The 27,459-nt window shown below is 41.7% G+C and overlaps 2 protein-coding genes across 7 annotated transcripts in view; one reads left to right on the forward strand and one right to left on the reverse strand.

The window, feature by feature from the left end:
• The first annotated feature begins 998 nt into the window (after nucleotides 1–998).
• On the forward strand, nucleotides 999–20,967 carry LOC138978390 (multiple inositol polyphosphate phosphatase 1-like). Of its 3 annotated transcripts, XM_070351122.1 has the most exons (5): nucleotides 1,005–1,341; nucleotides 1,742–2,408; nucleotides 12,316–12,440; nucleotides 17,403–17,518; nucleotides 19,770–20,967. In XM_070351122.1, exons 2-5 carry the CDS (start codon nucleotides 1,937–1,939, stop codon nucleotides 20,149–20,151), a joined length of 1,095 nt encoding a protein of 364 aa, XP_070207223.1. In that variant the 5' UTR covers nucleotides 1,005–1,341; nucleotides 1,742–1,936; the 3' UTR covers nucleotides 20,152–20,967. The 3 variants fall into 3 exon arrangements, with proteins under 3 accessions (XP_070207224.1, XP_070207223.1, XP_070207222.1); XM_070351123.1 differs by lacking the exon at nucleotides 1,742–2,408 and having other exon boundaries at nucleotides 999–1,341; XM_070351121.1 differs by lacking the exon at nucleotides 1,005–1,341 and having other exon boundaries at nucleotides 1,357–2,408.
• Nucleotides 20,573–27,459, reverse strand: part of LOC138978388 (segment polarity protein dishevelled homolog DVL-3-like) — a 62,803-nt gene continuing 55,916 nt past the window's right edge. For all 4 annotated transcript variants that reach the window (XM_070351119.1, XM_070351117.1, XM_070351118.1 and 1 more), the window contains one exon: nucleotides 20,573–26,254. In XM_070351119.1, the coding sequence (XP_070207220.1) occupies nucleotides 26,226–26,254 (29 nt within the window). In that variant the 3' untranslated portion in view covers nucleotides 20,573–26,225. The remainder of the gene's footprint in view (nucleotides 26,255–27,459) is intronic.

Raw genomic sequence — 27,459 nt, forward strand, 5'->3', positions numbered from 1 at the left:
AAACATTTTGATCTAGAAATTTTGATCTGTTTAGATCTAGAAACATTCACATACCTAGTGATGTGGACGAAAGGTCCCGGTACTCGGGTGCATCGGTAAAATTTCAAAACAAGCAGCCGTTTTCAGTTGTTATGTACCTGCGTAACGCATTGTGTTCTTTGACTGTTAAAATTAAATAACGGGTAAGTGCGAGATTTGTTCCATCTCTAGCTCATGCCTCTCAGATCGTCATTCAGTTTTTAATAAAAATGAACAGTTTGAAGGCGATTGGTGCTCAAATTTTGGAGAAATTCAGTAGGTAGAGATACTGCCCCATAGTAACTCTCCATGGTTCCTGCAAAATAGCTCCAAGCCAATTAGAGGACATAAACATGAGTGTGCAGGGTCGGTGGTCAAACACAAACGGTGGGCAAACACGGCAGCTGCGGGGGAGAAACACGGCAGCTTCAGGGGGCAAACAAAGAAGTACGGTAGGATAATTCTCATTCTCCGAATACTTTTCGCTGTCTGCAAGGTCCTAGAAGCTTGAAACTCGGCCTCAGTACTGCAGAAAGGTTCAGGTTTTTGTGGAACTGATGGCAGTTTTTCACATTAAAGTTTACACCAGTAATTTGTTGCGAATGCTACGAAATTTGCTTCTGTGCAGTTACAGGCGTGATATTTTACAGAATCACGGCTATAATATACAAAATATGCACCCAAAAAGTACATCGGCGTGTAGAAGAAACACTAACAGATCTAACAAGACATATCTTAATGTGCAAAGTTACGAAATGTTTATACAAGAAGCTGTTTTATCGAGACACAAACCCCACTCAACTTACCGCTCCAGCGTGCGGGGTGCAAATACCCGTGCAGCACGCAACACACCGCTGCGAAGGAGTCTACAGTGTGCCACTGGTTTCTGAACCGTTACTGTTGACATAGGTGCGTGGGAGGGGAGAACACTTGTCCACAATATCGCCTGACACCTGTGCAGGGTAACCGCCCTTCTGTGTCACTGCGTCCGAGACTGGTGTCCGAAAATCCCGTGCTAACTTCACCTTTTCCCGACACTGTCTCAGTGTGTAGCGGTTGTACCTTGGCAGAGGCACAGGCGCTCAAAACTGCTGGCTTGCTGAATGAAGCGCAACCTCTGTCCTTGGGCTTGACGGTTACAACAGGAGTGTCTGTTGTCACAACCTCGGTTCAAATGGATTCTCGGATTTTCATAGAAGTGTGTCATGCGTAACGGGTCAAATGGTGACAGAAAGACGTTGCGGATCATGCTTATAATGTCTAATTGTTCAACAACCGCGCCAGACAGCGATCGGGTTCCAAGTCAGAAAACGCGCAGAGAATGTAAGTTTATCTTATCCGGGTAACATTATCTGTGTAGCTAAATCTACAGTTGAAAAGACTCACACGTATCAGGTTACCAGGATCATGTCTCACCCTTTTACAAGAAAACATACCATTACATGCTCTATGTGACCTTTCTTTCGCAAGTAAGGTTGAAATTCGACTACATTACAGACAAAATCCTCTTCTCTGTTTTGATTTTTTCTGAAACGCTGGCTCGAATTGGTCGCTTTGCGAGTTTGTCATACAGTTCACATTTCTTAACTTGAACCATAGACCATTTATTTGGTTCTATGCTTGAACAGAGCTAAGCAAGTAGCTGGCACACAGAATGAACAGTTTCACAACTAATTTCGGACACTCTATCCTTCTAACCTCCGCTGTTCTGCTGCTTTTGCAGTGTCCGCAACATGCTGAATCGGTCTCTCAGTTTCAGCCTGACCCATTCTTTGGACGCTTTTCTACTAAAACGAAGTACGACTGGGTGCACAGAAACACTGGTGACCCAACGAAAGACGAGTGGTTCGAGGCAGGGGATCAATGCAAAGCAGTCCATGTTTCAACTGTTGCTCGTCACGGGTGCAAATATCCAGGTATGAAGCAGATACAAGATGTAGCTAGGATTTACAACCGCATGAAGAAGAGATCGTTTAACTGGGACAGTAAGAGCCACCCCCAGAACGACAACAAGGATTTGGTCAAATCAGGGAGGGAGGAACTCAAGCTTCTTGGGAAGAGAACCGCAATTCGTTTATCTTCGTTGTTCACCCAGACGACACAACTCGAGTATTGGACGTCTAAAAAGCAGAGAACGAAGGATAGCGCTCAGGAATTCAACGCAGGGTTTACTGATGTGCACCCACAATTTAGTAAATCTCCTGTCTACGCGGAGTCGGAAGAACAACTGCGTTTTCATGCCTATTGCATAAAATATCAACAAGTTCAGAAACAAAAGGCTACATTAGCAGAATATGACCACTTCAAGTCAAAACAAAACATACGACAAGAAATGGACAGAGCACGACAAGCGATCAGCACGGGGTTGGACCTCGATGATATTTCTGATGGTAAGTACAAGCCCAGAAACCTTCCCTCACCTGGGCTCGTATGCTTATGGGGGAAGTTCTCGACGACTTCCAAGGTTTTGAGTGACCTTAGAAGAGAGAAAATGTAAGTTTTACGCCCTCACGGCAAAGCCATTGTACATGTAGGAGCATGTTACACGGGAAAACCAGGCTTTGTATGAAAATAAAAAATAAAAATGCAGGGGGGAGGATGTTGACAGCTGGCTGCCAGCTGTTAGAGGAGACCTGAAATGGGCTGTGACCGGGTTGGGTCGTCTTGGGTCAGTGCTGAAATGGTTACTTTATTGGCTATTGGCCGAACGGACACCCGGGCTTAATATTTGTGCATGCATGTACACTCGACTCCACTTAGCTCGACCCCGCTTAGCTCGTCCGCCGTTTAGCTCGTCGCCATATTTTTTCCCCGGGCTGACGTCCTTCTTTGTATCTGTAAAATTAAGCTGGTTAGCTCGTCCGCCGGTTAGCTCGTCCGCCGCTTTGCTCGACCAAACTTTCCAGTCCCAAGGCATGGTGTGACGTCATTTACGCCGGATAGCTCGTCATAACGACATTGTGTCGTCAGCGATGACGTCTTCTGACAGGATGACAGTAACAAAAGAACGTTCCATAAACTGCCAGACTTTTCGAATTGAATGTCAAAGAAGAAAACATGCGCTGTTTATCTGATTTTGCTACTTTGTTTCAATTTTCTCCCACTTATTAGTAGGTACAATGTACACACAAAACTTTCTTTGTAGTTCGGCTGGATCGTAGTTTTTAGTTTCTTCCATTTTGTTGTTGTTTTTTTGTTTTAGTTTTTTGTTTGTTTGTTATGGTTTTGTTGCGCAGATTTTTTGTTGATGTGCATGTTTTTGAAAATGGTGTGTGTGTGTTTTGTGTGTGTGTGTATGTAAGCACGCAAATGAGTTAGTGCTTTTTTTGCGTGTGTGTTTGTGTGTGTTTAACTTTTTTCTGGCGCCGTGTTTACTTGGTTTTTCATTTAAAATTCTTCTCATTGGACTGCTTATTTTTGGATTTAATAAAAAAAATCCCAAGAAATGTGCTTTCTGTTTCATGGTTTACATCTCTCTCTCTCTCTCTCTCTCTCTCTCTCTCTCTCTCTCTCTCTCTCTCTCTCTCTCTCTCTCTCTCTCTCTCTCTCTCTCTCTCTCTCTCTCTCTCTCTCTCTCTTCTGCCTATCTCTCTGTTATTTTCATAGTAACACATGTTACAAACCCAATATGCGAAACGAATATAAACTCTATCAACATCTTACCGAGTCTATGAACAGAAATTCGTCATTTGACCATTGCACATCATAGCTCCTACTCCATGGTGATGAAAGGATTACTTCTGGTTTGTAGACACGGTAAAATGTCATGTTGTGAACAAAGGGCTATTCGAGGATGATCTACTAGATTGATAGTTATCTCAGAACCTGATACACCCGTTTACAAGTGTTTATGTGCTTTTAATATTGGTCTGGACGAATTCGCCGGATAGCTCGTCGCAGCATATCCCCCAGGGAAATTGGACTCCGTTTACCTCGTCCGCTGCTTAGCTCGTCGGCCGGTTAGCTCGTCGCGAATTTTTCGGTCCCGAGAGGGACGAGCTAAGCGGAGACGACTGTATTTGTGTTTCCAAGGCCTGAGGCTTTTGCTGTGACCCTGGGATCTTTATCGTGCGCATGCGTGCACACGGGGGTGTTCGGACACCGAGGAGAGTCTGCACAAAGTTGACTCTGGGACACACATCCCGCTCCGAACTTGGGGGTTGAACCCACGCTGATAGTAACAACCGGTTTTAAAGCCAGCGCCTCTACCGACTGGGCAAACTCCCCACCCAATATGTTGGGGTCAAGAAGTTCCATGGAGGGCGGGGGTATGGAGTAACACATAGTGTTTTGCTCAAAACATTCCCACCCAAGCAGAGCCGCGCTAGGGGTACGCATTACCGTGAAGCTGGCAGTCGGTCAGTGCTACCAAATGTCGTCTGTGTCTACCACTCGGTGGAGACTTACTGTGGGTCTATGTAAGCAGATGCCAGCGCAAGCAATCTGATGCAGAGTCAGGAGGCGGTTTGGTACAAGAGAACCTTAGAGGCCACAGCCTCGGCCGTCTAAGGGATCTGTGTGTCTGGAGGCACATTTGGTTTCTGAGGTTCACGCGGAGCTGTTGCCTCTGCTCCCAAGTTCCCGTGTCTGGAGGCGTTTTTGGTATGGAAGCAAACCTGAAGGTTGGGGCCTCTGCCTTTCAGGATGCCAGGACTACAAAATGTGTGTCTTGAGACACATTTAGCTTACGATTCCAGAAGTGGATCTGTGCTGTGCTGGGTCTGCTGCAAGAAGTACTTGCCTTACTTTCGTATGCATAGGCCGTAAGAAGGGCTTACTTCGAAGCAAAGCGAGGAAGTACCTGAGGGTAAATTTACTACAGCGAGACCCGGGTCCGTAAGTTTGCGACTACTTCCAAAGTTTTGAGCGATCTTGGAAGTACTTCCCTCACTTTCTCATGCATGGGTCGGAAAAAGGGCTTACTTGGGAAGCAAACGAGGAAGTAACTGAGGGTAAATTTACTACAGCGAGACCAAGGAGAAAGACGCTACTTCAAACATTTCTTTGTGCAAAAATGGCAGGGCTTTTCTTCGGATTGTCACACCAAACCGAGCGTTAACTACAAGGGAATGTTAAAAAAAAAAATTAAATTAAAAAAATTTTTTTTTTTTTAAATTGGAATAGTCATATCTCGTGCGTGCATTTCGTGCAATCGAACTTCCCTGAACACAAACCTGAGTTCCGAGCTTTGGATTTTCTCCGTTCCGGGTCACTGGCCACCACACTTTCCCTCCCCGCTTACGAGGTGTTTCTGTGTAAGTGGGCGTCGGTGTGAGTGTGTGTGATTGTGTGTGTGTAGGTGTGTGTTTGTGTGTGTGTTAGTATGTCAGTGTGAAAAGGTGAGTGTGTGTGAGAGTGTGTGTTTGTGTGTGTGTTAGTATGTGTGAAAAGACCGCCCTGATATGGCCCTTCGTGGTCGGCTGGGCGTTAAGCAAACAAACAAACAAAAACAAAATGTGTGAAAAGGTGTGTGTGTGTGTGTGTGTGTGTGTGTGTGTGTGTGTGTGTGTGTGTGTGTGTGTGTGTGGGAGGGATGGCCGATTGGTAATCTCGTTTACCAAGTCAAGCGAGAGAATGAGTGTGTCTGTCTGTATGTATGTATGTGTCTGTTTGTGTGTGTGTGTGTGTGTCTGTCTGTCTGTGTGTCTGTCTGTGTGTCTGTCTGTGTGTCTGTCTGTGCAAGTGATTGTGTGTGTTCGAGTGTGTTTGTGTGCGAGTGCGTGCCGCGTGTCTGTGTGTGAGTAAGTGTGTGTGTAAGAGAGTAAGAGAGAGAGAACATATCATTAGTAATTCTTAACGTTGTAAAATATGAAGGAAATAGGGAAACGTTCAGTACAGTTGTGCAAGAAAACACGCAATGGATTTTGCATGGGTATTTTCTTTTTCTAGTTGTGTGCCGCAGTGCGTGATCAATTTGGCAGTTGTCATCGCCTCATCACAATGCGTAGGCCTACATTGTTACCATAAGCAATATCTTTGTTTTTATAGAGAAATGGATAACTTACTTATTGTTTTGAATGTTTCGAATTATGTGAAGGTACTATATGCACGGTAGAACTTGAATGGTGGCTCATAAAACTTTACACATTTTCATTTCACTCCCATTCTTTTTATTCAAAACTTATTTAGTTTTCAAGCAACTTGTAGAAAATCCCCAGATAGTGACGAGTTCATCAATTTTGATGACACAAATCAATGTAATATAAGTGAGGAATCCAAAATGAGAGACGCCGACTTTGTGAACTGATCGGCGGCGGGACCACAGCGTTTTTGCGAGAGAAGCTTTTAGAGAGAGAGCTGTTGACGTGAACTAACCTTTCCTAACGCCAGTCAACAAAACAGCTATAACGCTACAGCGAGCTCAACCTTTTGCTTTTTCGAACTCCAGACCAGATTTTTTTTGAAGTTTTTATGTTGGTCGCCATGTTTACCGTTAAGAAACGCATGCACACTAGTGGGGATTCCACCAACTTTCGAGGCCTTGACCTTGGTACTCTCGACGTTCAAATCACCTCATGCATAGCGAGTAGCTGGGTCCAAGTGAACTTTGGGAGTTCCCACTTCCCCAGTTTCTCCGTGCAAAATGGCGAGGCTTTTTTTTCGGTTTTAAGGGTCGTCGTCGTCGTCGTCCTTACCCATCCATCCGAAGCCTCCAACGCAGACTACAATTGCAGTACATTCGGGTTTTACATGCAGCTCATTTTCCAATTAGCTCAGACACAATATCGATGACGTCAAATGCGTCTATCGAGCATCTGTCGTATGTTCGCTACAGGCGGTGGCTTACCTTGCACCATAGACACGAACTCACACCGGTGACACTGTGACGGTTCCCCTACGCTTTGTGTTCGGTGCCCTGACCCTTTGTGTTCGGTTCCCACTCGGTTCCCACACGCCAAAATTCGCGGACAAAACATCCATTTATGGTAGTATTACGCAATGTTGCTCTCTGAGAATGGTCTTGTTAGATCTGTGAGTGTTTACACTACATGCCTAGGTGCTGTTGGATTGAAGGTTTTTGATATTTTAGCCGTTATTAGGTAGAATGCCTTCCACTTTACTGCAAAACTGCATAATTCGTAGCATCGGCAAAAAATATCCTACCAAAAAATGCCTGCTTGGAACTGTCGTTGGTCCAGCAAAAAGTTCAACATGTCTGTAGCAGACAGCCCAAGTTTCAAGATTGTAGGGCCATCCAAACAGCCGTAATAATAAAAACAACAAAAGTAGTCAGTGAAATTGGCTGTGTTCGGTCCCCACACACTTTTGTGACGTAGGCGTGACGGTTCCCATAATTCATTGTGTCGGTCCCCACTTTCTGTGTCGGACCCCACTTTCGACCTAATTTCTCTGTGACGGACCCCACAACCAGCCTATTTTGTGTCGGTCCCCACACCTTCTTGGATTTATGACTTGCCGGTTACTTGTATCATTGTATTCATTGAATCTAATTGTCTCGGAGTTATTTTTCAGCAACAACCGGCAAGGCAGCACCTTTTGTGATACCAAGTAAGTCAGATGACATCAGTATGTGTGTGTATGTGTGTGTGTGAGAGAGAGAGAGAGAGAGAGAGAGAGAGAGAGAGAGAGAGAGAGAGAGAGAGAGAGAGAGAGAGAGAGAGAGAGAGAGAGAGAGACTAACTTTATTAGTTTATGCCACAAATAATATATAACATTATTTATCTCTGGGACGGTTCCCAGTATACCAGCAAATTATGTGTTGATCCACCCACACCTTCTTGAACTGGCCTTCCCAATATCTACTCATAGTCTTACGGCCTTGGAGATATGCAATTTGGCACATTTTTAAAATAAAAGATCCACCTGTCGTATGTGAGATTCAGTTTTCAGAGCAAAGGCTGCCCAGGGACTTCTAGTGGTGATTGAAAAAAAAAAAAGAGTACTTGCCTGTGTCAAGTATGTGTCTTTATCCACGCTTGTTGTAAGAGGCAACTTTTCCCAGCTCCTTGTGTTCATGACTGCTTTCTCTTAAAATTAATTACTTTATGACAGTCAGAATACAATGGAACAAGGCTACATAAACCCTGACAGCCTACGACAACGGCCCGACTAAGGCTCAACACCGCGCCAATAAATTCAGCATTGGGCCAATGTTGGGCCATGATTGCTCCGTTTTCGTAGGCTATCAGGGTCAAAGATACATATTGGTAAACTAGTAAAATACATGTTCAGCATCATCAGCAATACCACAAAAGGATTAAAACAAGAAATTCCTCCGATAGGAACTACACCCCCGTCAAAGGGAAATAACCTTCTCAGTTGGTGGCAGTGAGAATGGTTATTTCCCTTTGACCAACGGGGGTGTCCGTCTATACCAGGCCTTGTATAATTTTAATCCACCAATAACTCCCTAACCGTGTGTTTGACTGGTCCCAATTTTTGTAAGGACCGTCTCAGGAATGTATAGAACCTGTTCACCAAGTTTGGTGACGATCGGTCCGTTCATTCTTGAGATCTACTTGCGAACACAAACACATCGAGTGAAACCTATACACACCCCTATACCGGGGGTGTAAAAATCCTATTAGCTGTATGTCAGCGGCACAATGCAACCAGAACCAGCGTTTATGTGGAGTGATCGGGTGCTGGTCACTACCGCGAGCGTCACTACCGCGAGTACCACTACCGCGTCTCACACTAAAGTTGTGTTTCCGTACCCGCGACAGCGTTTTTTCAGCGGTGCGACGAAAATCAAGCACATAGAAAATGACCAGGAGTGTTTCCACACGCGCGACGCGTTAGCGGCGCGACAAGCGGCAAGCGACGCGATATTTTTGAAAGGGTCCTGGAGCGATGTTTGACTCGCATGCGAAGCAAAAGTGAGTCTATGTACTCACCCGAGTCGTCCGTCCGTCCGTCCGTCCGGCCGGCCGGCCGTCCGGAAAACTTTAACGTTGGATATTTCTTGGACACTATTCAGTCTATCAGTACCAAATTTGGCAAGATGGTGTATGATGACAAGGCCCCAAAAAACATACATAGCATCTTGACCTTGCTTCAAGGTCAAGGTCGCAGGGGCCATAAATGTTGTCTAAAAAACAGCTATTTTTCCCATTTTTCCCATTTTCTCTGAAGTTTTTGAGATTGAATACCTCACCTATATATGATATATAGGGCAAAGTAAGCCCCATCTTTTGATACCAGTTTGGTTTACCTTGCTTCAAGGTCAAGGTCACAGGAGCTCTTCAAAGTTGGATTGTATACATATTTTGAAGTGACCTTGACCCTGAACTATGGAAGATAACTGTTTCAAACTTAAAAATTATGTGGGGCACATGTTATGCTTTCATCATGAGACACATTTGGTCACATATGATCAAGGTCAAGGTCACTTTGATCCTTATGAAATGTGACCAAAATAAGGTAGTGAACCACTAAAAGTGACCATATCTCATGGTAGAAAGAGCCAATAAGCACCATTGTACTTCCTATGTCTTGAATTAACAGCTTTGTGTTGCATGACCTTGGATGACCTTGACCTTGGGTCAAGGTCACATGTATTTTGGTAGGAAAAATGTGTAAAGCATGTGAGTCGTATGGGCTTTGCCCTTCTTGTTTCGCGTTGTCGCGCGGCAACGCGGGAGTTTACAGATTTTACCGCATGTTTAAAACGCAAGTACGGAAACACGTCACGCGCTTGCGCGCGTTTTCTTTTGTCGCTGCCGCTGTCGCGGGTACGGAAACAGAACTTACCGCGAGTACGACACTACCGCGAGTACGACACTACCGCGAGTATAACACTACCGCGTGTCACACTACCGCGAGTATAACATTACCGCGTGTCATTTTATGACTTCCATGGCTGAAGGCAAAGGTTGAAATGTTTCCTTGAAATATAAAACAAAAAGGCCTGGTCTGTTCTCTGAACACTAATTCAATGTTTGTCATGCTAACCAAGAACTCAAAACGATCAGAACACACTATCAGAATACATATAGAATGGGTTGCTTCCAATCAAAGCCGTTAGAACACAAACTCACAAGAAGTAAGTTTGCATGCGTTCTCTCTACGGTTATGGTACTCGCGGTTGTGGTACGCGCGGTAGTGTAGTGACACGCGGCAGTGTTATACTCGCGGTAGTGTCGTACTCGCGGTAGTGTGACACGCGGTAGTGTTACACGCGGTAGTGTTACACGCGGTAGTGTCGTACTCGCCGTAGTGTGACACGCGGTAGTGACGCTCGCGGTAGTGTCGCATAACCGGAGTGATCTGGAAAGGTGTCAATCTCTCTCTCTCTCTCTCTCTCTCTCTCACTCTCTCTCTCTCTCTCTCTCTCTCTCTCTCTCTCTCTCTCTCACTCTCTCTCTCTCTCTCTCTCTCTCTCACACATACACACACACACACACACACACACACACACACACACACACACACACACACATACTGATGTCATCTGACTTACTTGGTATCACAAAAGGTGCTGCCTTGCCGGTTTTTGCTGAAAAATAACTCCGAGACAATTAGATTCAATGAATACAATGATACAAGTAACCGGCAAGTCATAAATCCAAGAAGGTGTGGGGACCGACACAAAATAGGCTGGTTGTGGGGTCCGTCACAGAGAAATTAGGTCGAAAGTGGGGTCCGACACAGAAAGTGGGGACCGACACAATGAATTATGGGAACCGTCACGCCTACGTCACAAAAGTGTGTGGGGACCGAACACAGCCAATTTCACTGACTACTTTTGTTGTTTTTATTATTACGGCTGTTTGGATGGCCCTACAATCTTGAAACTTGGGCTGTCTGCTACAGACATGTTGAACTTTTTGCTGGACCAACGACAGTTCCAAGCAGGCATTTTTTGGTAGGATATTTCTTGCCGATGCTACGAATTATGCAGTTTTGCAGTAAAGTGGAAGGCATTCTACCTAATAACGGCTAAAATATCAAAAACCTTCAATCCAACAGCACCTAGGCATGTAGTGTAAACACTCACAGATCTAACAAGACCATTCTCAGAGAGCAACATTGCGTAATACTACCATAAATGGATGTTTTGTCCGCGAATTTTGGCGTGTGGGAACCGAGTGGGAACCGAACACAAAGGGTCAGGGCACCGAACACAAAGCGTAGGGGAACCGTCACAGTGTCACCGGTGTGGAACTGTAACATTCTTGTTAAATATGATGAAATGCTTGAAACAGAGTGGCTCAAACCCGACAATTCTGTCAGTTAATGACCGATCAAACGTGCTCGAGTCTTTCGGCGAACCTGGCGTGCTTTCGGACTATCACGACTGAATAACTCATTCCAGAAGTCTATCATACCAGAAGTACTCTACTACCATTAAAAGCAGTCGACACGCTGTGATACATATATGCCCTTTGATCTTTTCTTGGGGATATCCCGTACTAGAAATAGAATACGGGATTCTGGGAAAGCTGTTCAAGGGCACTCACGCGCTATATTCGATTTTCAAACGTCTTACCACCCTGCGATCGAGCCACGCAAAATACAGGCATGAAAACTAAAACTTGGACTGCCAACATAACTTCCACGTGCCCGGGATCTCTAATCGAGCATTAATTTTGTTGACTCGTTCGTATTTGTGTTTTGTTCGTTTTGACGTAACGAGAAAAAATCAACACTCGAAAAGCCTAACATAGTCAAAAGCTAAGAATGCACTCACAGGTTTTTTTATGTTTTTTTTTTATAGTGCTTATTTATTGTTTGTTTTGTTTTTCTTTCTTTGATGACACAAATCAATGTAATATAGGTGAGGAATCCAAAATGACAGACGCCGACTTTGTGAACTGATCGGCGGCGTACATGCAAAAGCGAGAGAAAAAAGATCAAGAGAGAGAGGCAGAGACAGAGAGGGGGGGTCGAGGCGCAGCTTTACATAATTACATTCGCGCGCGCGCGTGTGTGTGTGTGTGTGTGTGTGTGTGTGTGTGTGTGTGTGTGTGTGTGTGTGTGTGTGTGTGTGTGTGTGTGTGTGTGTTCTGTCAAAAGATAAAGTAGAAGTAGTTTCTAAGGTATACAACAATACCAAAAGCAGAAAAAATGGTCCAGACACAAAGACACACAGGGCATTTGATTGTCCTTACCACGCACTGACATCACCTTCATGGTTCATTGACTTCGTTGTTTTTTTTTGTTATTTTATTTTCACTGTATATATTTATTATATGTTTTTGTTTGGGGGGGAGGTTGTTTTTGTTTGTGTATTTTGTTGTTATTGTTATTTTCGTCTTTTCATGTGGTGTTGTCGACGTTGTTGTTGATGAACATAAGGCCTTATCCTCCGTTACGCTGTCGATTCTTTTTCAGATGAAATCGTGGCCTTGTACTACATGTGCGGCTATGAGACTGCCATTTCTAAGAGCTCCCCTTGGTGCTCTTTCTTGAAGGAGCACGGTGTTGTCGAAGTGCTGGAATACCTCGATGACTTGAAGGTCCGTATTGAACAAGAGTGATTGAGTTATTGTGCATAGAAAAGTTATCGTTATCGGCATTGCTGGAATACTTCTTCTTCTTCTTCTTCTGCGTTCGTGGTTTTCTTTATTTCCTCATTACATGTTGTCGCAGTGTTGCCTATAGGGCAATACATTTTCACCAAAGTCGATGTTACTAACAAAACAAGTCGCGTAAGGCGAAATAACAACATTTAGTCAAGCTGTCGAACTCACAGAATGAAACTGAACGCACTGCTTTTTTCACCAAGACCACATACTCGTAGTTTCGTCAGTCCACCGCTCGTGGCAAAGGCAGTGAAATCGACAAGCCATGCAGAATAGTGCGGTAGTGGTCGCGCTGAGCAGGATAACACGCTTTTCTGTATGTCTATTCTTTTTAGCTTACTGAGTTTGTTTTTAATCCAAACATATCATATATATATGTTTTTGGAATCAGGGACCGACAAGGAATAAGATGAAATTGTTTTTAAATCGATTTCGGAAAATTAATTTTAATCATAATTTTCATATTTTTAATTTTCAGAGCTTGTTTTTAATCCAAATATAACATATGTATATGTTTTTGGAATCAGAAAATGACGAAGAATAAGATGAAATTATTTTTGGATCGTTTAATAAAAAAATAATTTTAATTACAAGTTTCCGATTTTTAATGACCAAACTCATTCATTAGTTTTTAAGCCACCAAGCTGAAATGCAATACCAAAGTGCGGCCTTCGTCGAAGATTGCTTTGCCAAAATTTTAATTAATTTGATTGAAAAATGAGGGTGTGACAGTGCCGCCTTTACATTTTACAAAAAGCCTGATATGACGTCATCAAAGGTATTTATGGAAAAAATGAAAAAAAAACCGTCCGGGGATATCATTCCCAGGAACAATCATGTCACATTTCATAAAGATCGGTCGAGTAGTTTAGTTTGAATCGCTCTACACACACACACGCACAGACAGACAGACACACACACACACACACACACACACACACACACACACACACACACACACACACACACACACACACACACACACATACACCACGACCCTCGTGTCGATTCCTCCTTTATGTTAAAACATTTAGTCAAAACTTGACTAAATGTAAAAATGAATGGGTAATTCTGGGAATATTGTCCCGCTGGAAGGATTAATTAATTATGCAACGTCTGTACTATTTTGATTCATTTCATCATCTAAAAAGTTTGGAATGAAGAAAATGAAGAACGTACACGAATTACGAGTTCAGACCAAAAAAAATTGTCCTCGAAGGGAGACGAACCCGGGACCACAAATGTTATGGACATCACTGAATCGGGCGCTTTACCAACTGATCTTTTTTGTCCGTTCGTATTTGTGTACTGTTCTCTTTGTCTCACTGTTCGAGGCAAGTCAAGTTGATAACTGACTCTATGCTCCCGTTCACTTCGTATTCGTTTGGAAAGCAATATCAAGTAGCAATAATTTCAAGCGTGATCGACATATGGCTACGAAATGCATTCACCAATCGCCGGAAGGCCCTGACGTCATTGCATGAAAGGATTTCCCTACCCAAAATCCTCTATTTTCGATGACATACAATGAATTTTGGTCGGGAGGACGACGATCTATGGACGGTTTATTATAGAAAGGGAAGCAAGCAGTTAAAAACGGGTGTCGATAGAGCCAATGAACAGTGATGTTAACTCGTAGTATTTCATTCACTTGTGGTGGAACCTACAACACAGACAACTACCAAAATCAAATTCGCAAAATCAAAGTGCCTGCGTAAAAATCGACAAAAAATCCGAACAACTGTAACGAAACATGCTGTGCGTGTCAATAGACAAAACAATCAAAAATGCATCCAAAACAGTCAATTTTGTTTACATAACTTGTCTAACATGGACGCTATATGGCATATGCTGAGCGGTGTTTTGGTGTCAATCCTCTCAGAAGGCATAAAAGGCAGTTTTTTTAGCCGTTTTCGCAGGTAATGCGACAAAAAATGGTACATTTCAGTAACTCCTTAACGCATTATCTTCAAACTTTTAATGGTTTGTCGTAAACTACACACGGAATCTTAAGTCGTTTGTGATATTGGTTCTGCTGTTATGCGATATGCCATAAAGTGTTTTAACAATAAAGATGTACCTTAATTGTCCGACTGAACAGAAAATATAAAAAATTAGCAGGCATTAAAAAAAAATGAAAGCTTCAAATTACACTTAAATCTACTACATTTTCATCTATGGCTGTTCACAGCGCACTTATTTAAACGCGCCCACAAATTCTTGGAAAATGCTCTTTCAAGACCCATGATCAGTGTAAGCATGTCAGCAGTGAGCTTTGCTTAGGCGTAGGCTGAACTTTTCGCTCAGCGCTCTCGGAATGAGTCAACTTTTGAATAATTACTTACGCGTTGAAATCCTCAAACCACTCATGTCTGATAAAATATGTACATGGAATTTGAGTATGTGGCGCATCTGTTATTTGTCTTGAAGACAACAACAAATTATTTTGTGTTTCGACGAATCAGCAAAGACCTACCGTCAACAAGTGTCATGTCAAATAACAGCAGAACTAATGTCTAAAATGACTTAAAAAGTGTGTACGTAATTTACAACATGTGTTAGCACGAATCACCGAAAGTATTGATAATGCAATGCGTCGATGAGTAACTGAAATGTACCGTTTTTTGTCTCATTATCCACAAAAACGGCCTCAAAAGCCGCCTTTTACGGCTACTCAGAGGAATGACACCTACACCATTCAGCATGCCATAATATCATTGTTAGATAAGATATATGAACAAAACTGACTGTTTTAGATGCAGAATAGATTGTTCTTCCTACTGACATGCAGACAATGTTTTGTTTAAACAGTTCTGATTTTTTGTCAATTTTGACGCGGGAACCTTGATTTGGGAATTTGATTTTGAGGGGTGTCTGTGTTGTAAGTCGCACTGTATAGACACTACGTTATGTAAAGTCAATCTGTTTTCTGAATAAGTTAGGGGAATGAATGACCTTTTCGGTCATATAATTGGTTTTACAATCAACAGCCTCATCAGAAAGATCTGCCCTCAAACGCATCTGCCTAGTTTCATTATGACGGATACGCGTAGTATAGAATGAGTAAAACCAATAAGCAAATTAATCGAGCGGTTTTGTCCGTGGACGCCTATGAGGGTTTAATAACACTTGGCTTAACACGGTGGTTTAACTAACAATCAAACAAAACAAAAAACAAACAAAATTAACGATAACAAAAGATAAGACTACTAACGTTCTATAAAAAAAATAACCAAGTCTAATAAGTAATTAAAACTTTTAATTTTAGACAAAACAATACATTCACCCATCGAACCAATGGTCTTTAAACTTGTAATTATACTTACATAATGTACTTTTGGATGCCTTGTTTTGCCTAAAATTAATCAAACAAACAAACAAACAAATTAAGTAGAAGTGCAATACCAAGGCACGGCATACCCCCGGCGAAGGACAAATCTGCGCTCTCTCTCTCTCTCTCTAGTCTCTCTCTCTCTCTCTCTCTCTCTCTCTCTCTCTCTCTCTCTCTCTCTCTCACACAAACACACACACATACACAACACACACACACAACCACACACACAACACACACAAACACGCATGCACGCACGCACACATATACGCTCTCCCCCTCCCCCCTACCCCCCCCCCCCCCCACACACACACTAAGTTTGTCCCTCTCTTTCTCTCTCACACACACAAACACACACACACACACACACACACACACACACACACACACACACTGGGATAACCATTTTACGTTTATTGAAAATATATCCTTGCAAAAACAACACCTTTACAAGACTATTCAACTCTCTTCTAATGTGTTGAGTTGCAATGACTGTCATTACATTTCCTTTTCAGGATATTTAGAGCGTGTCGGTGGCAATGAAAAGGTGGCATTAATAAGAACTGTCAGGTTGAGCAAACACACACACTAAGTAAACATGAACAGAAAGAGTAAGGCCGATTCCCTCTCGCCTCCGCTCCCAAACAGGAAGGTCAGTGTCACAGGTGATAACTTGTTTTGGCGTTAGGATGTAATTTACATACGATATTTGCATTGGACACATAACAAATTTACTCACTCACACACTCACTCACTCACACAAACCTTAAACAAAGAAAAACACACACACATCACACATTGTCACTCTCTCTCTCTCTCTCTCTCTCTCTCTCTCTCTCTCTCTCTCTCTCTCTCTCTCTCTCTCTCTCTCTCTCTCTCTCTCTCTCTCTCTCTCTCACATACATACACATAAACACACACAAACACACTTACACGCCGCAAACATACACGCACACACACGAACACTCACGCACACACACACACACACATCTTTTCTCTCTCACTCTCTCGAACACACATGCACACACAGACGCGCGGACACTCACACGCCCACACACAATAACACATGTGCACACAAACATGCACACGCGCGCGAGAAAAAGGCCCAAGAGGGGATGACGTCACGACGCATAGACGTCAAAATATCTTGACGTCGTCTGCTTGCGCGAGCATTATGCTGTAGACTCGAAATTTACACCCGCATAAACAGTGGCGTTTGATCAAAAATCGAATCCGTAGTAATCATAGGCTACTAAATATGAGAGAACACCCACCGTATGTTCCCAAGGTTTGGTGAACTTCTGTCTCCAATTGTAGTTGCAGTTTGGCAACAACGAATGCTTCTTTATCATGTATTATCGGGAAGAAAATATCTCAAGTCGATCTCAGTATGACTGTATGTGTTCGTGGGATATAGGGCCTACCTCCAGCTTCGCTGGGATGAGCAAACAAAAAATCAAACACCGTAAATTAGGGGGTACTGAGGGCTGGGAACCTGAAACGAACTGACATTTCATCTTAAAAGCTTATATCAGCCAGTCAGCTCTTTCCTTGATTTGTTCTAGGTTTACTATCAGCTGGGTCCAGCGTATCCTATTACGTGGAAACTGTCCTGTCCGTTGGTGACAGAGATTGTCCGTGAAATGGACAAAGCCATTGCTGCCATCGACAAGGGACACAGGTAAGCCTTAAAGTTAAGAAAAAGAGTAAAACGCATTTATCATTACAAATGATACGCAAAAATAAAAAGGGTGATTTGACTTCTTTTTTTTATTCAAATCCTTGGTTATTTGTCTGTGATTTTTTCAAAGAAGAAAGAGCTGAGTTGTTACCACCTTACTATTGGAAAAAACCTAATGCACTTAAATTTAAAAAGTTGTTTGCTACTAAGAAAAAGAAATTGCTAAAGAATATTTTGGACTTTATTAATAGAATTTGTAACAGTTTTTCATAATTTTTAATTTTTTTAATTTACTATAAATTAGCATATATCATGATTGTATTGATTGTATTTATTGTTCAAAATGCCCCCATGGGTTATGGACTAATAAAACTTGAACTTGAACTTGGTTATCTGAGGAATGTAGGGGAAGGGCTCCTAATATGGACCCCTTTTTGTTTCATGCCGATAACTAGCTTGTTTTCTTGCGAAGAAGTTTCATTTTGTGTTTGGTAGTCCTTCTCTTTTAGGTTAACCGTTGGGCCTAACTAGAGTGAAATAGCTCTGATAGCTCAGTTGGTAGAGCACTGGACTTGTGATCGGAAGGTCGCAGGTTCGAATTCGGGCCGAGACGGACACGGGTCAACTTTATGTGCAGACCCAGAGACGGAAGCCATGTCCCACCCCCGTCTCATCACAATGGCACGTAAAAGACCTTGGTCATTCTGCCATAAGTGCAGGTGGCTGAATACACCTAAACACGCAGACACTTGGGTAGCGCGACTCCGTTGCTGCTAGCTTTCCACTGGGAGAAAGCGACCCGAATTTCCCAGCGATGGGACAATAAAGACAGTAATGAAAAAGTAATGAAGTAATGAGTAATTCAGCAAACATTAAATACAGAAACATTCACAATATGGACCAGTGAAGCGGTCTTCGCGAATCACTGTAAAAAGCCCCCTGTACTTCAAAATAGCATGATTCAACTTAGTGTGCAAGTCAGACTAATCAAAATATGCTTTAGATTTATCTGTTTTGGGTTGATGAGAGCATTATTTGAAGCACACCACGGAACTAAAGAAGCTTATCAAAAACAGAGTGAAAATAAGTGAAATTATCAACTTCCACAAAAAGAAGACTAATTGTTATATTTTTTTGAAATCTCGAGGGATAGTTATAGGTTAATAAACTTAATTAATGAAAATAGCCTTTAGCTTTTATTTTCTTCGATTTGTTGAAGGTGGTCCATATTAGGGGACTCACACATACTTTGAGATTTTGCTATTATTTTTTGTTTGCAGTAGAAAATCGGGGTCAACACTGCTTAAATGTAACAAATACGGTCTTAGCTGTCATATACCAATTTTTATGTGATAAAAGCTTTGGCTGTGGACAGAAACGAGTCCGTTTTAGGTGGCAAATTTAGAGTGAACGCTGCCAAAAGTGAAAAAAAGAGAAAAAGCCTAACGGTTTTGAGGTTTGTGTATCTGCAACTGTTTTGACATGTGCAAGTTATCCAGAGAGGGTGAATACAGCGAATGAAATTGTTTTGAGCGCTCTAGCGCCGTTAGTTTGTCAGAACAGGAGGTGGTCCATATTAGGAGCCGGTCCATATTAGGAGCCTTTCCCCTATCCAAAGAACTTGCATCAGAGCGCCATTTTTTTTTAATTGTGGGGAGGGGGTGGCGAGACAAGTATCTAAGAAGCGTCAGAGCGTCATTTTTTTTCTGAGACATGTAAAGAAGTTTGCATCAGAGCGTCATATTGGGTGTTTTTCTTAGACATGTAGGCCTATCTAAAGAAGTTTGCATCATAGCGTCATTTTGAGGTGGGTTTTTTCTGAGACATTTATCTAAAGAAGTTTGCATGAAAGCGTCATTGTGAGGGTTGTTTTTTTCTGAGAAATTTATCATAAGAAGTTTGCATCAAAGCGTCATTTTGAGGGTGTGTGTTTTTTTTTAGACATTTATCTAAAGAAGTTTGCATCATAGTGTAATTTTGAGGGTTGTTATCTAAAAAAAGTTTGCATCATAGCGTCATTTTGAGGTGGGTTTTTTTCTGAGACATGTATCTAAAGAAGTTGGCATCACAGCGTAAGTTGTTGTTTTAGGAGAGGAGGGGGGTGGTGGGACATGTATCCAAAGAAGTTCCAACCATAACCTCCACCTGTAGTCGGTGGATCTATTTTTATTTTATTTTTATTTTAAACATCAACAAAAACCATCAGTATACCTCACGTCGAGCTTCAACAGCCCGATATCTGTTGTTTTAGTTACGTCAGAGGTCGTTTTGCATTTGGACATACGGAGACCTTGGGTCCTCTGCTCAGCGCGCTCGGGATCTTCGACGACCAGCCGCCTCTGAAAGCCGAAAACTTCAAGAAGGAAAAACAGAGAAAGTTTAAGTCGAGTACTTTCCTGCCTTTTGCCGCAAACGTACACTTCGTTTTGTACAAATGTGGGTCCGTTTTCCGTCTGAAATTGTACATTAATGAAAAAGAGTTTCCCTTCCTAAAGTGCAAAGCCGGAGGTTGTCCTTTCGATACAGTGAAGAAGATGTTGAACGACAAGGGACTCATTCAGTGCGATAATGGCCGCCTTTGTGATCCCTCACGGAAACAAGAATGTCAACGCATCGATGACAATTGTTCATAAAAATGACTGTATTCTTTTTAACGGACAATAAAGTGTTGTTATTGTTTTTGTTAAAATGAGCAAGTTGTCTTCCGTTTCACGCTTTTTGAGCGATATCAAATTGACCGTTTTGGTTTTAGTTTATTTGTTTATTTTTTTGTTTGCTTTTTGTTTTAAATGTAGTGTTTTGTTTCTCTGGCTGTTTCGAAGCGGTCTGACAGGATGTCTGTTTTATTTCTGGTAATAATCGTATCGTTTTGGTTCATTTGTTTTAAATAGTGTTGGACACTTTAGTTCTTGTGAAAGGCTCAATAAGATACGGACATAGATTTTGTTTAAATGTTGATGGTCTTTTCAGTCTCACTTACACACACACACACACACACACACACACACACACACACACACACACACACACACCTCAAACAAACAAAACCAAGTGTTCACATCTGTAGTTTTTATTATGACAATCTTGGCTCAGACATACTTTACAATGTCACCAGTGTGTGTTGGGGGTGTGCTTAGTATGGTACAATAACATGTCACATTTCTCCAAAAATCATGCACCTTCTATTCACTGACTGAGACTCATTCACACGTACATGTATCTTTTCCACAAACATTGCAATCATCAATTTAATTGACATTCTACTCCTTTCATCGATTATTCGATGCAAAAAACACTCTACACAATGCCAGTCAAAGTCCCCATGATAACCTTGACCACTATGTCTTCAATCTCTGTTATTCCTTTTTGATGTGTCGCACATTCAAATTTACAAAGGCAATTAAAAAAAAGTTGCAAAAATGATTTTATGACAAAGAATTGCAGCTTCACCGTGGTAGTGTGCTCTGACGGGAGATCCCAAGTGGTAGTATGGGAGGAGGGGGAGGGAAACTGCTGAAAACACTCAATGATGTATGTAATCTCTCCCTATAGCACGTCTCTCTCTCTCTCTCTCTCTCTCTCTCTCTCTCTCTCTCTCTCTCTCTCTCTCTCTCTCTCTCTCTCCCCCCCCCCCCTCTCTCTCCACTGCAATGACACACACTCACGCGCATGCAAACACACACTCTCTCTCTCTCTCTCTCAACGCACACAGGCACATACACACACTCCCTCTCTCTCTCTCTCTCTCTTAACGCACACAGGCACATAAATAATACAGTCAACAGCAAGAACTTAGTGGCACTGTAGACTGAGTGCATACCAAAAATACATGATGTACACAGACTCAGCGGGAGGGGGGTGGGCAATGTGGGGTCACGGCGGTGAGAGAAACACTACAGTACTTATGTCACATTCACTATATCGTAAATATACCACAATTGTACAAAAAAGCAGCCGTGTATAAAGTACACATAACAAAAACAGATAAGCAGCTATATATACAAAAATTATGTTGCCTGGTGAATATACACACACGTTGTACACAACACAGTTAGGCTCACTCATCTTTTTTGAACACAGAAAAAATATGTCAGTGGAGGGAGATTTATTCTCGTAAAGATGGAGGTGGGTGGTTGCACGCACACACACACACAGACACACACCAAAACTTTAACGAAAAATCAGCAGAATGGTGAAGAGCTCATCTTTTCACACATCTCAGCATTTCAATAAAATGACTGGGTCTGAATAGAACTAAGAAGCAGAAAACTCATTTCAACAGTAAGACCAATTTGTTACAATTTTCAAATAATCCTTAATAACAACAGATTAAAATCACTACAGGGTCCGTTGGTTTTATGTTTCTGTTGTAGTTTAGCCTCACTCCTGGTTTAAATATTCTTTGGTCCTGAGACAGTGGCATTTTTATTGTTTATTATCAGCAATGGTTTTATTTACAAAACAATAAATGTTGACAAACGTAAGTGTTACTGGTTATGTGACAACGCAGACAAGGACAGCACCTTCTCTTAACTTTTCAATCATCAGCAATCATTGTAGTATTTTAATGCCCACCAGCGGAAGGTTTGAAAAGATTACATTTAAACTACCATATCATTCTCTTCTTTTTTACTCTCAAACAAAATTGTATAACATTTCTGTCCATCTGTCTCTATCCGACAGTATAGCAATTTAATTAGAACAGAAGAGCGGCAGTTACACATCTTGTTTCTCTTTCGTTTCATTTGTTTGGGGGGGGGGGGGGGGGGGGGGGGGGGGTTGTGGTAGCAACAGACAACTGTTTAGTACCCTAATTATCATATAATTCGTGCCCAGTTCTTTTAATTTGATTTTTTTTTCTTAATTGTTTTAACAATTTTATTTGGCCAGCAGTCTTCAAAAGTCATCAAAAAATATCCCTCATAAAAAATCGTAGCAAAAAGGATCTACAGAAAAAGGACCAAGAAATACAGGTCAAAAAGTTATAAAACTATGCTTTGAGACAGATGATTCAGTTAAAAATAAATCTTGGACAAGGTTTTTCATTAAATTTAAAAGCAATCCTGCCCACATGAAGCAGAATAATAACTAATAAAAGAATGCAGTTTTTAACAGTTATTTAAATCCCCAACACACAAAAACATCCCCTCCATCCACCCAAACCTAGCTTACAGTCACCCTGACAGCATATAATATATTAACAAAATGGGACGTTAACAGAACCTTAAAACAGTGTTAGTCTGTTACCATTCAAAACATTCTGTCTCCTGCTCTAACCTTTATGATTTCTTGCCACAAGTTCTGTCATAGTCATACATAATATTGCACTTTAAGTTCAACTGGACAACTTCAAATGTCTAGTTCAATTTTTATCTCCATTTTATCTCTCTCAAGCACAGAAAAGAATTTAAAAAATAAGATAAAAGAAACAATAATAAACAGATTTAAAACATTTTTAAATACAGAAAAAACATCCTTTATATTCTGTTACCAGAGACAAAAATAAATAATAAGGTTAAAACTAAGGAAAATACCACACTTACTCCTTACAATAGGAAATCCAAGCTAATGCCTCAATGTACTATGCATACTATCTTGTATTACATGTATTTGATTCAATCAGGGTGAGAATGAACCAGATTATGCAGCATGCTTTAGATCAATTTGCACATGTATGTGTTTCTAATAGTAATACACAGTCTTGTTTTCCTTTCTTATCCTTTAGTTAAGACAAATGTTGGTTGATCTCTCAGTTTTGTTTTTTTAACGAACTACATACTTTTTATGATACCACCAGCTTTAATTCAATAGCCCTTTGCAGAACAAGCTGTGACAGCAACACCAGAAAGCAGGTATAAAATGCCAAACAATTGCAATCTTGATTTTAATCACAGAGAAACAGGAATATTACAAACCCTACTGCTTCGCTGTAAATAAAACAAGCAAGTTAGAAACAATGCATGCTAATTTAGTATTTAATGATTCCAAGGCAAATCAAAACTCATCAAGCATTACTGGTTAAAGGCAAGAATAGCATACGGCACCCAAGAGCCTACAACAATGCTTATAAATGCAAATGTGTTGTTGTTCCCACACACATTATCGTGTCAGAAATGTTTCAACCTCTAATGCTGTAAAACACAGCTAAATCACTGAAAGAGCATAACTAACAATCACGTCCTTCTAAGCAAAGAGTGGTTGACATGATTACAAACCCTTAATTAAAAACTTCCACTATGTCGAGTCTCAAGAGGTCATTAAAAAAAATGGACACTACCACCTTGTCAGGAAACACAACTCTTAGTCTTACACATCAAAAAACAATGTAGTGCTTGCCTCCCCTGCTCCTCCCCCCCCCCCCCCCCCCCTAGAACTCATATAGTTTTGTTTCAACACTCCTTTGTTTTCAAAATGTCTGAAAGATGCAATCCCCATACAAACCCCAAAATATTTTCAAATTCAAAGCATCAAAAAAATGTATGTGACATTAGGGAAAGCATTTATGCTGTAGTTCTGTTGGTACACATCTTCACTCCCCCCCCCCCCCCCCCCCCACTCTCTCTCTCTCTCTCTGTATCTCTCTCCACACACACACACACACACACACACACACACACACACACACACACACATACAGCTTTAGCTACCTTGCAGAGTATCTACAGAAACTATTGCTCCTGTCATGGGCATGTTACATGTAGGGAGGTTAATCATCCTTCATGCAAGTCTCTGAACAGACATTGCTACACACTAGACACTTAGTTTCACAGACTTGGACAAACTGCAGTCAGTCGATTATTCGTTGGTGACAGTGACGAACACGTTCCTTCTTCTTGTAACAGAAAACAATGCTCAACACACATGTATACCAACATAAGGTCCATACATGGTATCCCAGTAATAACATTCTGTCACACTGTGAAATATTTGATTGTAAGATTTTACCCTATACTTTGGTACATTCAAGTCACTGGCAATTTGTAGGACCCAGAAGCACACCGTCTGGTTTCCTCGATTCACACCAGGAACACACTTTGAGTAAAATCCATGAGAATTTAATGGCCATCTGAAGGTACGTGGTCACCAATTAAAGTCTAGCGGCGCAACACATGCCAACTCAGAGTCAAGGGTAGTGCAGTGCCTCACACTATCACAATCATAAAGAGAACTTGCAGCTGGAAAGCAGAACAGTTTTCCCCAGAAGTGAACGTCATTGAAATTTGTTTAAACTGACGCAAACAAAAGGGTTTTTCGAGGACTGAAATTTACTTCTTGACAGAAAAAAATAAGGTTGCTTTAAATCATGTGACACTTGTCCTTGCTGATATCAGGGGAAAATTGACATTTTTCAGCATATCTTGTTATTTGCGAGTCCTCAAAATGCTAGGCTGATGAAAGAAGTCACAAAACAAACAAAATTCAACTTCCTGTGAAAATAACTGATCAAAGTTTGGCTTTACTTCTCTGCTCTTGCGGTGAAGTACAGAATTTCTATCTTCAGCTCTTCACAAAACCTACCTACATCATAATTATCAACACTTCAATCTGATTTCTATATGACCACAGCCCAGAGACATTACCAATTTGGTGTATTATGCAGAAAGTGAAAAAAAATAAGGACCTGTGTATGGATTTAGACTTTTAAACATGGATCTAGTCACAAGGATACAGGTTCACCGCGCAGCCACTTCTTGCAATGTCCATTGGTTTATGCACTGAAGTAGACTTCCCAGCCCCTAAACGCATTAACACGTTCACATAATTGCACATCTGACCATTACATAATGGAGTTCCACATGTCTGCAGTTTTATAGCATTTCTGTTTTCCCGCTGGTCATTTTTCTTGCACAGTGTCAAACCCTGATCCTCTCAAGCACAAAGAGAACAGAGAAGTTAGGGTGACACCCCAACATCCCACATCCAACTTGTCAAAACTACAAAAGTTCATCACAGACAAAGGTGAAGGTGACAAGTCAGGTTAAGGACATTGAAGGTCAGCTCAACTCAAGGAGTCTTTTTAGAGGTGGTGGTGTTCAACATTAGTATGGATTATGACCAGCGCAAGCAAGAGAAGAAAAAAAGCAGCATCCAGCGCTTACTTTAAGATTTAAAAAAAAAGAAGAAGCAAAAAGCATGAACACCCAGGCAGTGAATGGGGTTAGCATAGGTTGCACGCTGAGGACTGGTTTGGTGGGAGAGGAGGGGGAAAGGGGGGATGGCTGGCGTTGAAAATAAAAAAGAGAGGAGAGGACTGACACACAGGATCATGACACCACCTGTCTCACACAGGTCTCTGGACGTCTTTGCAGGTATATTAGCACAAGCTGTCGGCCATCCGTAGTGCATCCCCTCCTCTCTTGAGTTGAGGGAACACATCTTTCCTCATACTAGATCACATACCCATCCATCTTTTCCAGAAGAGATGGCATGGAACTTCCATACCAGATGGATCTACAACTTCCATGTTAGGCGGATCTACGTGGCAGAAACAACCAATACTGAATTTTCTCTTTGGGTCCTTCTTGGCAGAAACATCGACGCAGCAGCAACCAACGCTGACTTTTCTCCGCCGGTCCTTCAGACTTTGCGCCAGTGCCAGTGCCATCACCACTGATGCCCAATGCAGACTGTTTCTTCTCTCCCCGAGCAGCAGCAGAGGGAACGTTGATATGATTGGCCAAGCCAGGAGGTTGGAGGGGGGGCGCAATCACTCTAAATCCTCTGCTTCTATCAGCGCTACAATAGATACACAATCACAGCCACAGGTCAGAAAAACAAGCATGCAAAAAAAAGCTGGCAGTGGCATTTAAAAAAATATGTATGGGATTAATATCAAGTAGATAAACGTCCTGGCTATTTGCTCATAAATGAATACATTTTTCACATTGCATAGTTTTTCAGATGTGGTTAGATGGAGAAATTAAGAAAGAACATATGAAATGTTACAGCACAGATTTTTGAGTGCAACATAAGACCAAAGATTAAGCTAGCAAGGGGTTGGTTATAAAGCCGGATACACCTTAGCCAAGGTATCACACTAACTTCTGCACACTTTTCAAAATGACACGTATGACTCCAAACATGACACTTGCTTAAGTTGCTGGAGACTGGAGTAAAGAGAAAAAGAGACAGCGCTGAAAAGTTTAACGAGATCAGTCAAGGGAAACCAAAAAGGAGACCATCAAAGTCGAAACCGAAAAGGTCTACAAGAACCACAACATCTAGCAAAACAATAGTCGAGTCACTTCAGCCAAGATCACAACCATTCAAAAAATAAGAAGAGACAGGCTTACACACATCAACTTTCACCACCCGATCACCATTGAGACTATCTAAGTGATTGAAGCTCAAAGCTGGCACGTGCAGAGAAGAAAATCTAAATGAGCTACACAAAAGAGAGAGACAAATAGAGAGAAAGAGACACACACACAGAGTAGAGTTAGCAACACTCCCCACAGCATTAAAACAGGCTGGGGGACAAAAGGACGGAAAGGACAGCGCGAGCATGGCCAGTGTTAAAACTATGTAAAGTGAAGTTACAGTTTCTTAGCCACACAAGCACAGACATTTACAAATGGTCAGTATGTTGGTGGACACAGGAACTGAATAATTTCAGACTCTAAAATGTACTTCAGTAATTAAAGGAAATTCTTTGCTGCTGGTCCCGAAACACTCTCCGGCACCCCATCCCAAAATCACTACCCCTTACCCCCAATCCTATTCCTGCTTACTCTTGCAATAAAGCTGCTCTCCAATACTGCACTGTCTGGTTCAGTTGAAGAAAGGAAGACATTTGTGCCATACAACAAACATCTGTTCCAACTACAAACACAAATTTAGGTCATGTGTGATCATCAAGCGGACTTCTGGTTCTCTCTCCCTCCTGCTGATTTTAAATCAATTCCCACCTGCATAATGTAGATGAGAATGTGTGCAAAGCA

The sequence above is a fragment of the Littorina saxatilis genome, linkage group LG10, assembly GCF_037325665.1.
Source record: "Littorina saxatilis isolate snail1 linkage group LG10, US_GU_Lsax_2.0, whole genome shotgun sequence".
In the NCBI taxonomy this organism is placed as follows: domain Eukaryota; kingdom Metazoa; phylum Mollusca; class Gastropoda; order Littorinimorpha; family Littorinidae; genus Littorina; species Littorina saxatilis.